Below are 13,644 nucleotides of genomic sequence, written 5' to 3'. Positions count from 1 at the left end.
CTGTCCTTTATTAAGGACAATAAATTAACCTTTTCACTGATTAGATTTTGTTTTCTACTCAGCGCTGACATTCATTAGTGCTCACTGCTACACCTGTCTCGATATTCTGCTTTGACCTCCTCAGGAGAATAAACACAAGTCATGGTGTTCAGGTGTCAGCTCATCAAGGTCCACACAAACAAAATGCAGGTGGGAAATAAATACACAGCAGAGTTCTTCATTAACCCTTAGAAAAACAGAGCATTTCGGCTGCTTTTTACCATTACTATAAAACGTACAATATATACAGAGGCTATAAGAATGTGCAATTTAGAGTGTCTTATATCCTTTTTTTTAGCACAACCTAGGAAATTGTATAATTTGCACCAATTACTGTATATAAACACACCTGAGAAAAAACTCAAAATGTATAAGATCGGATTGAATTTGTGAAATTTGGAAATACGTCACAGTTCAAAGTTCACTTGGCTCGTTTTTATGAACAAAACAAAAGACTTACGGTCTATTTTTGTGACTTCTGCACAATTATGGCTTCTTTATATCACTACTACAAGTGGGATACAAAATTAATCATAACTTTGACTCAACAACGCATAAGAAGATGGAAAAAAATATATATCTGACAGATAAACTCACACCCCCAGGATATCCATATAAGGAGTTGTGTATTTCTCTCACTGCAGCCCCACATTGTTTGGTTCTGAACTATGTTTCCAGCCGCAGAAGACATTTAATCATGTTTGGATAAAGCCACAATAGGTGGCTTAGGTTTGTGAGGAAACTGCTTTGAAAGTGAAAAGTCACATTTCCTTCAGAGAAAATTGTGGAATCTTAAAAATAAATACATAAATAAACACTCTGACCTGTTTCTGAGCAAGACAGTGAGAGAGAAAAAATGCAAATTTATGTTTTACAATGTAGGTGCTAATATTCAGGCAAATGTCTCATGAAGCTGGTGATGAATGCATGCAGACTGTTTTAATCTGAAGAACAGAAGAACTTTTTAAATTCTGGTAAAATGTACATGTATCTCAATTGAACTGCAACTGCTGACTTGCATTGGTGGGAAACTAAACATACTTAGTCAAATGATATTATTATTAAATATAATTCTAACAGTCATATTTTCCCACAGTGTGGGTGTGTCCTTTATATTTCCTCGAAAGCTTATTTTCAGTAGCGGATTACTGCTCTTTGTCATCGCCATGTGGTTAACGTTTTAACAAATGGCAAAAGCCGTGTGAATAATTGACATGTTCTTATGCACGACGTGGTGAAGCCTGTCAAGCACAAACAGTTGCGTGTTTAATAACCTGGCAGACAAACAGGCAGACATTGTACACCGTACTGTAATACTCAAACTGAGAATTTACAGAACAAAATATCTGCTTCATGTAAAAGTTAAGTTCATGGTCGTGTGGACAGCAAACTCTGTGGTAATAAAGTGAACTTTAGAAAAGCACACGCTTTTCATATATTTGACATTATACATTAACCAGCATTTATTAGTTAACTACTGTGGAGATTTCAAGGATGTTGGAGCTACTCTGTTGGTTTTATGAGCACTGATGCTGTAAAGAAAAACAGACCCGAGGAGGAGTAACATGCTGAGAGTTCACTTAAAGGAAGTGGGGAAAAAAGCACAGACGATTAGAGACAGAATCAGCACGCAGACAAAAACAAACACTTAAAAACTGCTTAAGCAGAGAGAACTCTGCTCACTTGTGGGTTTTGCAGACGTTGAGAAGAAACTGTGTAATCAAATCTAACCCTAACAAGTGTAGTTTAGGGGTCACAGAGAAAAAGAAAAGCATTTAAAAATGCTCTACAGGGTTTTCTTGGCTGTACATTTTGCAGCGTGGATCAGCTCCTGTGTCTTCACTTCTGCTGAGGATCCACACATGACCAGAGCTCTGAAGCTCATGTCCGAGACTCCGCTCATTGATGGGTAAGTGGAAGAAATGTGTGTATAGTGTGCGATGGAAATGTGCATTCGTGTGATACTTTTAACTGTGGTATCTGCAGCACAACAGCACTAGTTATAACATGAGCTCTCTTTCTCACACTGATCCGGTGCTGAACGTTTGTATTGTGTTTTCTTTCAAACCTTGAGATTGTGATGTTGTGTTGTTGTGTTGTTGTGTTGTTGTGTTGTTGTGTTTGCTCCTGCTCAGCACTGTCTGGCATGTGCAGCTTCAAAGAGCTCAGAGAGTTTATGAGCAGCGCTTTTTCCACAAAACACAACACATAAAAACAGGGAGAGTTACAGGGAAACAAGTAAACACCAGATGTCTTTGTCTAAAAAGACATTTTACGATAAAAAAAAATCATAAGCAGTTTTTATTATCTCAGGTGAAAAGAAATTCAACATTAGTCATCATTCATTGTCTGAATGTCTACGCCTCAGTCTCAAGGCCAACTCAATACATGCATTGACTGTATGTTACCCAGTATTATAGGCACACTTTTTTATGTTGTCACCTTTTGAAAAATCTAATAAATATTCTTTATAAAAAGCAGTAATAAAACAGGAAGTAGCAAACAAATTCATGTAAGAGTACGCATGTCGCTCTGGAAATATCAACAGCACTTTTTTCCCCATGAGAGCCTTTGTCTGTAAAACAGGGTCATCTCGAAAACATGATGTTCCATCATAATAAATACATTTTACAATTTAAAAAAATAATAGCTATTAGAAGAAATTCAACATGAGTCTAAGGTGATTGTAACATAATTACAATAATACACTAATTGATCATATATTATTGTGTTTATGAGGTAAATAGAAAGTGGGGCAATTATATTAAACACAATGCATTCTGAATTTTGGGAACCTGCTGTGATGATCTTCCAGTGTTTGTAACTGTTCACAGCTCAAACAGGATCAACAAAGGTCATCGTTTTAATTAACCAGAAAACACAAGAAGCAATTAACTCAAAATCAGACATTATTGTCCATAATATAAAGAATAATGTAATAAAAAAAAGAAGTCAAACTGATACAAAATGCATGTCAGAAGAAAAATACATTATAAAGTTATTTCTACAGGAATACATAAAATAAACTGAAATAAAATACATCTGCTGTGGATACTGTTAATAATCATCCATGAGGAATGGTTTGACATTTTTAACCCTTCAACACCTGAGTCTCAAAGTCTCCGAACTTTTATTTTGCTTATTTTAACAATAAAAATGTCCTCTGACCTAGAAAGCTATCTAGGATAGCTTTCAATATCTGGTTTTATTGAGAAAAAAACACTGTAGTTGTACATTTTGTGTTGAATTTGAAATTTGAACAGTACGAAACATATTTAAAATAACATTTGTTTGAGTTTTTGTCTCAATGTCAAAAAACAGGCCAAACAATAAAAACTATTATATCAAACTCCCTCTTTGAGTCATGGAAGCTTTGTTACTCTGTGAGACCTTTACTCTCTGATCTTTCAGTCACAACGACTTGCCTTGGCAACTTCGAAAGCAATTCAACAATCAGCTCAACAAAGTGGATCTTAAAACCCTGAACTCAACACACACCAACATCCCTAAGATCAAGGATGGACGACTGGGAGCACAGGTATGGAACAGATGGACTGGGAAGTTAATGATTAAAGGGGAACTATCCTTTCAAGGTCAAATGATACATTAACTTCTGGGCACTGGATCTTATCTTGACAGATGCTATTGCAGAAGCTTTCTTGAAAAAGCATTAACATGAATCTGTGTGGGATAAATTAAAGCTCATAGAGTGGTCCTGTTGCACATATATGTTAGTTATGGAGGTCTACTTACATACATTAACTTGTTTTTATGGTCAAAAACCTCCTAGTTGCTGTAAACGAGCCGATTGAAATCCTCTTTTCTGACGGTGTTTCTGAGTCGAGATGTTTCAGAGTGAACTCTCACCCCCAGAAGACAGAGTCTTGTGATTGGCCAATACTATTCAGCACACCAGCTCTCAGAAGTGCAGCTCCCCCCTCTGGAACGATGGATGCACTGCTACTCATTATCAAAACATTGTTTTAACAATGTTTAAAAATAGCTTCTTCAAGACTCCCCGCCGCAGTCCCTTTTATGACTTTGACCCGGAGTCAGACCCAGAGTCAGAAGACACTGTCGCTCGTGAAACACCTCGCAACCGGATGTACGCAACCGGATGTGCCCGGACTAGTGCCCGGAGCAGGACGATCTGCTGTTCAGGAGAACCGGTGTTTACGTAACCGGACCGGGTTTTTTCAAAGATCTCGCTGAGCCCGAGATTACAATAAAACACAGCATTCTCAGCAGTGGCTGAACTGTTTGTTTAGAAACTTCCAGGCTTCTTAAACAAGGTAATGACGCAGATACACACTAAAAAACAGTGTTAATTTGAACTTCCGGTCTAGGTCCGCTTTAATGGTGGTAATTTCACTGAGCAAATCTGTTAAAAAAAAGAAAGGATGATAAGTGATATAATGACGTACGATTATTGTCAAAACAGACCCCCCAAAAAATCTCGTAAAAACAGACCCCCCCCCCAAAAAAAACATATATCATAGAACAGATCTTGAAAAAAAATATTTCGTAAAAAAAGAGCCCCCAAAAAATCTCGTAAAAACAGATCTTGGAAAAAAAACTCGTCAAAACAGACCCCCCCCCCCCCCCCCCAAACAAAACAGACCTTGTAAAAAAAAAAAAGATCTCATAAAAACAGAGCTGAAAAAAAATCTTGTAAAACCAGCTTACATATACTGAGGATATAAATGTGTAAAATATCATTGCTGCTTTGTGAAACTCAGTGAGAGAACACGTTGTCGACGAACTCAACTCATCCACCCTCCTTCGTTCCTCTCTCAGTTCTGGTCGGCCTATGTTCCCTGTGACACTCAGTACAAAGACGCAGTGAGACAAACACTGGAGCAGATCGATGTGGTTCACAGGATCTGCCACGAATACCCGCAATTCTTCGAGTTTGCCGTCAGTAGTCAAGGTGAGACGTTCGGATGTAACGTCAGATGAGACTTCAGTTTCTTCAGATACTTGCCTCTCAATCACCTGTCATCCCATGTGTGCACTACACAGACATCAGGAACGCCTTCAGCAGGAATAAGACAGCCAGCCTGATTGGGGTGGAGGGGGGTCACTCCGTAGACAGCAGCCTGGGCACCCTGCGCACCATGTACCATCTGGGGGTTCGATACCTCACCCTTACGCACTCCTGCAACACGCCATGGTAAGATCTATATAAAAAACACACACATAGGAGCACACAGGCAGGAAGTGTTATCTCTAACCTTAACCGTAACCAGATAACGCCTAACCCTAACATTGACCTGAACCACACAATTCCAGTCTAAGTCCTAAACTTAGTTCCTCAGTAAATGAGGTTCTGCTGCATTAGGACAAGTTTTAGGGTGAATTTCAATTCCTATCTTAACCCTCAATCTTAACCCTCAAGCTCAACCCTTAATCTTAACTGGCCCTCAAAACCAAGTGTTGAGTGTTATTTTGTCACTTAGAAATGGGACACCCCTTAAATGCAGATACGTCTTCAGACTGTAGGGGGCAGAATAACGCGAAAGCTGCGTCCAGTCTGTCAACTCCAAAAAAGAAGAAGAAGAAGAACACATTTACGTCACGATTATTTATTACGATCCGTTTGTCAGTCAAGTTATTAGGTTGTCAGTTAGTTATAAGATGATACTCATACAAATACCACAACCACGGACATATTCAGCTGACAGTTACCACACACCACGGCTTATTGAAAAGTAAACCATAGCAAACGATCGCTTGTCCGCACCGGCCGGGTATTGACAAAAGATGGTAAAATAAAAATAAATGTTACGCAACAATGACGTCAGTAATCCATAATATGGGCCTAAACTAAGATAATACAGTGGTTTTCATCATTTTTATATCTCTATTAACAAAGAAAATACTTAATTTGAATCGCACTCGCTTCCCTGCTTTCGACGCCATCTTTCTTATGTGAAAACACGCAATGCATTCTGGGTAGCCCTTGCTCCCAAGGGTGGTCTCGGGAAATCTCAATATTGAGGGCGATACAGCCCTTAAACTTGCCCCTCAATTTAATTTTTCTGAGAATCGGGACAGCACTTGCACTAGAGGGAGCGCACATTTTTGAGATTGAGGGTTAAGATTGAGGGTTAAGCAAGGAATTGGAATTGGCCCTTGGTCAACATGGAGGTGTCCTTAGAAAGTTATTTGGTCTTGCCCACGATGGAGAGGATCTGCAAAGAGGAGTGGTCCAAAATTCCTCCTGAGATGTGTAAAAACCTGGTGATGAACTACAAGAAACGTCTGACCTCTGTACTTACCAACAAGGGTTTCTCCACCAAGTACTCAGTCATGTTTTGGTGGTCAAATACTGCAAAATAATTTAAATCTTTGGTTTTATGTGATTTTCTGGATTTTCTTTTTGATATTCTGTCTCTCCCTGTTAAAATAAAACCACCATTTAAAATATAAACCCTTCATTTCTTTGTTAGTGGATGATCTTACAAAATCAGTGAGGGATCAAATACTTATTTCCTCCACTGTATAATATATAAAAATAAACATAAACATCTATGATGTTTCAGAGGTCTTTGGTCATTATTCACCATCAAACCAACGGTCAGTTTGGCTCAGTTACACCCATGAAGTGTCTCAGTGTCACGTTCAGTTACACTTGTGTTGTGGAGAGTGTGGGGGTTTCCTGCAGGTGAGCTACCCAATGGAAATCCCAAGGTAGAAATGTGACACCTTAGAGTTCCCTCCACTGTTCACTTTTACATTACTATCAGTGTTTTGTTGTTGATTTCTTGTCACTTCCCTTTTTCTCGTCAGGGCGGATAACTGGCTTGTTGACACAGGATCAGAGCCATCGCAACACAATGGCCTGTCTCCATTTGGCAAGGTCTGTCTATGAGCCGCGTTTGGCAACATTTCCACAGTTGCGTCACAGACTAAAGCCACTTAGAAACACTACTACTTTAACATGTGGATACACATTGCAAGTACAAATATGATTGAGCAGTCAAATAATAGTACTCCATCCATTGTGTCCATCCTGGTGTTGATCTTTCATGATCTTTTCATGCGACAGCAACTCGTCGAGGAAATGAACCGCCTGGGGATGCTGATCGACCTGGCGCATGTGACAGTTGCAGTCATGAACCAGGTGCTGGACATGTCCAAGGCTCCGGTCATCTTCAGCCACTCATCCGCCTACAGTGTCTGTCCACATAAGAGGAACGTCCCCGATGACGTCCTCATGAGAGTTGTGAGTTGGTGATTATTAATTTCAACATTCTCAAGAGTTACGTGTCACTCCTATCTTCAGTTTTCAAGAGTCTAAGGCAGGGGTTCTCAAAGTTTTGATACCTGAGGGCCAATTTAGGAACCCAACATTGGACTGAAAGCCGCCAAAGGAAAAAGAAAAGGAAAAAAAAAAAACAGAAAGAAATCTCATTTGTAATCATTTTAATTACCACTTTGCAGTTCTACAGTTTAGCGTTAAGTAATATAAGCGTTAATATAATGTAATTTAAGCATTAATATAATAAAGCTTTATAATTTACTGGGTAATTACCCAGTATTTTGGCCATTGTTCTTACCTTCTAATTACAGGTTAATACCAAGTAACACATTTCTGTTACCATATATTTACTGGGTAAATAGCTAGTAATTGGGGGCTGTAGCTACCTGCTTATTAGCAGCTTATAACCCAATAATACACTAAAATTCACCATATAGAAACCAGGTAAATACCCAGTATTTTTGTTTACACTTATTGGTCTGTATCCAGTAATGTCCAATAAACATTTAACAAGCTTAGTAGCTCATGGATTAAAACTATCAACTGTAATTCATTGCGGGCCGCCAGAAATGTTTCTGTGGGCCGCCATTGGCCCCGGGCCGCACTTTGAGAACCAATGCTCTAATATATATTTTTTTTTTTTTGTATGTGTGAAATCATGAATTATCTTTGAATTTTAAAATGAGAAATTAGTGCTTGAACTCTGTACTGTTATTTTTAAGGAGACATAAGTGAAAGGTTAGTCTTCGATGTAGAAAAACATTGAGTGTGTTTACATGCGCACTAAAAAAAACGATTACTGGCAATAATAGAGTAACTGAAAATAAAGCGTTTAAGGTGTATACATGTCTCTAAGAAACCTAGGTGTGTTAAACAGGTTATATAAACTGATAATGAAATCAGTTTATTCCGTTTACATGAGCACTTGAATAACCAGATAACTACAAAAACCCGATAATAATCCGTTTTTTAGTGTGCATGTAAACGCACATTGTGTTTTCTGAGAAATGAACTACAGATTATCAATGTCAAATCATGTAGGAACATTAAAAAAAGGATAGATTCCCATTGAAATCTCGTTATGAATAAATAGGAATAACTCAAATCTCTACGTAAAGAACAGTAGGCTGGATCAGGGTTTCTCAACAATGTTCCTGGGGACCCGTGGCCCCGCGTGTTTTCGATGTTGCCCTCTGGTCCAAAACACCTGATTCAAATGGTTATTAACAAGATTATTAGACGCCTGAGAACTACGGATTGAGAAGTTACCCTGGGCTGGATCACCGAATGTTACTGACCACTGGTACTGGACACTTTTGTTTCCTGCATATTATCTCAGCTATACCTTACATAACATGATAAAACTTTGGTCTTTATGACACCAAAGGCTTAAAAGCGGTTGTAAATCGGCGACTTGCTTCACCTTGTGCGTTGAATAATGATGACAGCTTCCCAGTTCAGGGCAATAAAATCAGGTTATTGTGCAGCAATGTAAAATAAACAAGATAAAAAAAAAAGTCCAACCGGGAGCCTGCCAACAGATAAGAAGGTAGAGGTCAATACCCTTGTATCCTGTCTTTGTCCCTCAGTCACACCAACAGAGCAGCGTCTCATTCTTCACTTTCTCTGAGCAACATTCAGAGTCAAATTCAAGTACTTTTCCACCACTTTAGAACTTTGTTAAACCATTTACAGCGGAGCTAGACCGGAAGTTCCTATTAAAGCTGTTTTTTAGTGTGTATCTGCATCATTACCTTGTTTAAGAAGCCCTGAAGGTTCAAAACAAACAGTTCAGCCACTGCTGAGAATGCTGTGTTTAATTGTAATCTTGGGCTCAGTGAGATCTCTGAAAAAACCGGGTCCGGTTACGTAAACACCGGTTCTCCGGAACAGCAGATCCTCCTGCTCCGGGCACATCTGGTTGTGTACATTGAACCGCAGAAGAAGAATAATGCGGTTGTGGAGGTGTTTCACGAGCGACCGTGTCTTCTGACTCTGGGTCTGACTCCGGGTCAAAGTCATAAAAGGGACTGCGGGGAGGAGTCGTGAAGAAGCTATTTTTAAACATTGTTAAAACAATGTTTTGATAATGAGGAGCAGTGCATCCACCGTTCCAGAGGGGGGAGCTGCGCTTCTGAGAGTGGGTGTGCTGATATGTCACTTCCGGGTTGAGAGATTTGAGTCTCAAATCTCGCGGCTGGGAAACAGCGTCAGAAAAGAGGATTTCTATCAGCTCGTTTACAGCAACTAGGAGGTTTTTGACCATAAAAACAAGTTAATGTATGTAGACCTCCATAACTAACATATATGTGCAATGACCACTCTATGTGAGCTTTAACACCTAAGCCTCAATATGTCCTTCTGGACTTTTTTTTTTTTTTGGTTATTTTAACCATAAACATAAACGTTAAGCCGTAAAATGTCCCTGGAGTTATTTTTTCCGAGAATAACTTTCAGTCATCTGGCAGTTATTTACAATTTACTGCATGTTAAAATAGTGCATAGTGCAACAGTTTAAATAATTAAGAAACACCAGATTTTGTGTGATAAAAAAAGGAAACTAAGGCGTTTTTCCAACTCTCTCCTCTCTGGTGACAAAAATGCTGATTTGCCAGTTTCCTTCGACAGCGCGGGTGAAATAATGTTGGCATTTGACTTGCAATTTCTCAGCTTTCAGAAACCATATCGGAATTTTTCCAATGGCACAAACCGTTGCGTAATTGCAAGATAATGATTATTTTACTCTTTTATCAAAACGTCATACTAACCGTGCTCTGAGCAACCAAAATATTGATTTAAAACAGTCATGATCAGGTGTTTTCATCTAATGAACAAACTGGTCATTCAAATATCTAAAAATTTACTATGGTTCAAGGGTTTTTAAGCACTTTGTAAAAACACTGGAAACACAAGCGTTTTCAAGGACATCGAGCACTTCACCAAACCCTTAACATTTCTCCCTCCGTCTCTCCAGAAAGAAAAAAAGGGGATCGTCATGGTGAACTTCTACAACGACTATGTGACCTGCAGCCACACTGCAAATGTGTCAGACGTCGCTGGTAAATTACCGTTACTATCATGACAGTTATTGAAGATATGGTTGAAAATTAACAGTTATAACTGAACCCCCCCCCCCACACACACACATACACTTTAATCTCTGTTTACTGCTGTCACTGTAGATCACTTTGACCACATAAAGAAAGTGGCTGGGGCTGAGATCATCGGATTTGGTGGCGATTATGACGGAGTTACCAGGCGAGTATAAGCAGTGCCAACACGTTAGTTTGAAAGGATTTCATTGTTGTAGCTGCTTATTGAAAAGTCTGAGCAACATCTGAAACCAACATGCACATTTCAGAACTAAATTGGATAAGCTGTGGTTATGAAGAACTTTGTTTTTGTCCTCGCTTTTTTTTTGTTTTTGTCTTTTAAAAAATGAAGAAATGCCACATTAAAATCACATTGCCGCACAATGCAGATGTTTGTCGGTACAGCAGCCTTCGACAGTCCAACAAGCACAGCAGCTACACAACAGCTACTCAAGAAAGACAGCTGCATACAGTTAGAGACGCAGCCATAAAAAAGTTCTACTGCTGAAAATAACCCTGGACATTTAGTCGTATTTTAAACACAATGATGATTTCGGCTTTTCGTGAACCCCATTTTTCCAACATTGAAAATACACCGCTAGCCCAACTTTAAATTTATGGATGGACATTACAATGGACATTTATAAAATGGAGAGGATAACTGCATTTGTTAACCACAAATTGGAGAAATTTACTTCGGACTGGGAGAACTGGGTCAAATATGTCACACCCCATAGGCCTGATTTTACTTTCACAAACCAATGACTGTGCAATACAAAAAAGAATCTCTCCCTACCTGTACATAGTTATATTGTTGTTGTTTGTTTTCTTTTTATAGACATAAACAAAAAGTATTATTTGTACATTTAGAGCAGACGACAGATGTAAGTTGTACTGTATGTTATATTGGATGTGAATATCTGACTCTGAACGTCAATAAAAAATAAATTACAAAATAAAAATAAAAAAAAATACACCGCTGCTGCTGCTGTTCCTGCACCATGCAGATATGCAACACATGACTTAGCAAAGTATCATAGAAACAAAGGAATATAAAGTTTCTGTTGCACTAGAGCTTAAATGTTCAGACAAGGGGATACAGCTTTATAGATTAATATCATTTGAGACTTCACGTGAGGCGACAGGAGCTCAGTTGTCTTTCAACTTGAAGGTTTGTGCATTTGATTGCTGCAACCTAGTCTGCATGCCGATGTGTCCTTGGGCAAGACACTTAAGCCTACGTTCCCCCTGACTGCTGTGAATGGGTATGAAAGATGAGTGATAGGAAAATGTGCTGCACTTTGAGTGGTCATCAAGACTAGAAAAGTGAAATAATAAAAAACATTTATTTACCTAAATGTAGAAAGTGAAATCTTTTTTCCCGTGTGTTTACCAGATTACCAGAGGGTTTGGAGGACGTGTCCAAGGTGCCCAACCTCGTGGCTGAGCTGCTGAGAAGAGGATGGACTGATGTGGAGGTCAAAGCTGCTCTGGGAAATAATCTTCTCCGGGTTCTGGATGAGGCTGAGAAGGTAAAGAACAGACATTCACACATTCGTACACTTGGGACGTTTCATCCCAGCAATTCTAACCTAAATCTAAAACAAACTCCATGTTCGTCTTTAAAAACCCGTTTAAAGATGTGAGGATCAGCAAAACTGCGTCCTCACATTTACAAAAAATATCTTTGCGTCTTTATCTTTAGTTCTACACATTAAGATCAGATGATGGAGTTTGTAGAAAAAATGCCTGATAAGAACAGTTTCCTGCTGCCATTTGTAGCTGTGTAGACGGCAGAAAAAGTGGTTAAATATTGCAAATTTACAACACACCGTCAAATAAAATACTGAGGACAATGAGTATTGTAAGACATATGAACATAGACTAGATTTGCCTCAGATTTGTGGAATTTTTTTAAGAAAAGCCGTTTTCTTCAACTTTCACACAGGACCAATTATGTGACATTTTATTATGATAATTGCAGATATTGACTGATTTGAAACTTCTTAATCGCAATAACATTCTTGGCCACAGCCAAGTCTATGGTGAAGGAATGTCATGCGGGAAAGGTGGCACACATCGTAAAATAACAATAATAATCATAATGAATAATTATCTAATTTTATGACTACATCAGATAGTTTGAGCTACCGTCACTCAATTCTAACTCCTCACTTCTCCTTAGAGAACGTTCTCTAAAGGTTGTACAATGGTTGTGACAAAAATGATTGATGATTACAGGAACCTTTACAAAAAATTATCTAAATTCTCTCTAGGGGACTGTTCTGTGAACCTTAAGAGAACGTTCTCTAAAGGTTGTATGAATGTTGTATAAAAGTAGCGTTCGGGGGAATGTTCTGAGAACCTTTACAGAACATTCTCTAAAAGGTTCACAGAACAGTCCCCTTGAGAGAATTTTTTGTAAAGTTCCCGTAATCATTTTTGTCACAACCATTGTACAAAATTTAGAGAACGTTCTCTAAGGAGAAGTTAGGAGTTAGAATTTAGAGAACATTCTCTAAAGGTTGTATGAAGGTTGTATAAAAGTAATGTTCGAGGAGCGTTCTGAGAACCCTTACAGAACATTCTCCAAAGGTTGTATGAAGGTTGTATAAAAGTAACGTTCAGGGAACGTTCTCTAAAGGTTGTATGAAGGTTGTGACAAAACTGGTTACGGGAACGTTCTGGGAACCTTTAGAGAACACTCTACAGAGGTTGTAGAAAAGTAACATTAGGGGAACGTTCTCTAATGGTTGTATGAAGGTTGTGACAAAAGTGGTTACAGGAATGTTCTGGTAACCTTTACAGAACGTTCTCTAAATGTTGTATGAAGGTTGTGACAAAGTAACGTTCTAGGAGCCAAATGTGCAACCAAAAACTTTCAGTGTCAACCACAGGAGAACTTAGAAGGAACCTTCAGGGAACCTGCCTTTCAGCTGACAGTCTTCTTCTCCCTGTGCTTCAGGTCCGTGACAGTCTGAGTAACAAGACTCCAAATGATGTTCCTATTCCATATGAGGAGGTGGAGGAGAACCCATGCAGGACGAGCTACGGCTACAATGTGGATGAGAACAACTCTGGACGCGTCCACTCCCTCAGCACACTGGCCCTGCTGCTCACGCTGATGCTTCAGCTTCTCGTCACAGTGGCAGCTTCATAAGCCAGAGCCTAGATTTACATTGAACAGATTGATTCGTGTCTAACTTTAATTGAACACTGGTTAGTAACAAAGTTTAGACAATAATATAA

The 13,644-nt window shown here is 38.9% G+C and overlaps 1 protein-coding gene across 1 annotated transcript; it reads left to right on the top strand.

The window, feature by feature from the left end:
* Nucleotides 1-1,820: 1,820 nt before the first annotated feature.
* On the top strand, nucleotides 1,821-13,629 carry dpep1 (dipeptidase 1; the record flags this gene model as incomplete). Its single annotated transcript, XM_083890946.1, has 10 exons — nucleotides 1,821-1,948; nucleotides 3,451-3,577; nucleotides 4,837-4,969; nucleotides 5,062-5,212; nucleotides 6,832-6,901; nucleotides 7,091-7,267; nucleotides 10,278-10,362; nucleotides 10,486-10,561; nucleotides 11,792-11,927; nucleotides 13,361-13,629. The coding sequence occupies 10 exons, from the start codon at nucleotides 1,821-1,823 to the stop codon at nucleotides 13,553-13,555; spliced, it is 1,278 nt and encodes a 425-aa protein (XP_083747072.1). The 3' UTR covers nucleotides 13,556-13,629.
* Between the last annotated feature and the right edge of the window lie 15 nt (nucleotides 13,630-13,644).

This window comes from Microchirus variegatus (genome assembly GCF_963457635.1).
Source record: "Microchirus variegatus genome assembly, chromosome: 6".
Taxonomy (NCBI): Eukaryota; Metazoa; Chordata; class Actinopteri; order Pleuronectiformes; family Soleidae; genus Microchirus; species Microchirus variegatus.
This window is presented reverse-complemented; position numbering and strand designations above follow the sequence as displayed.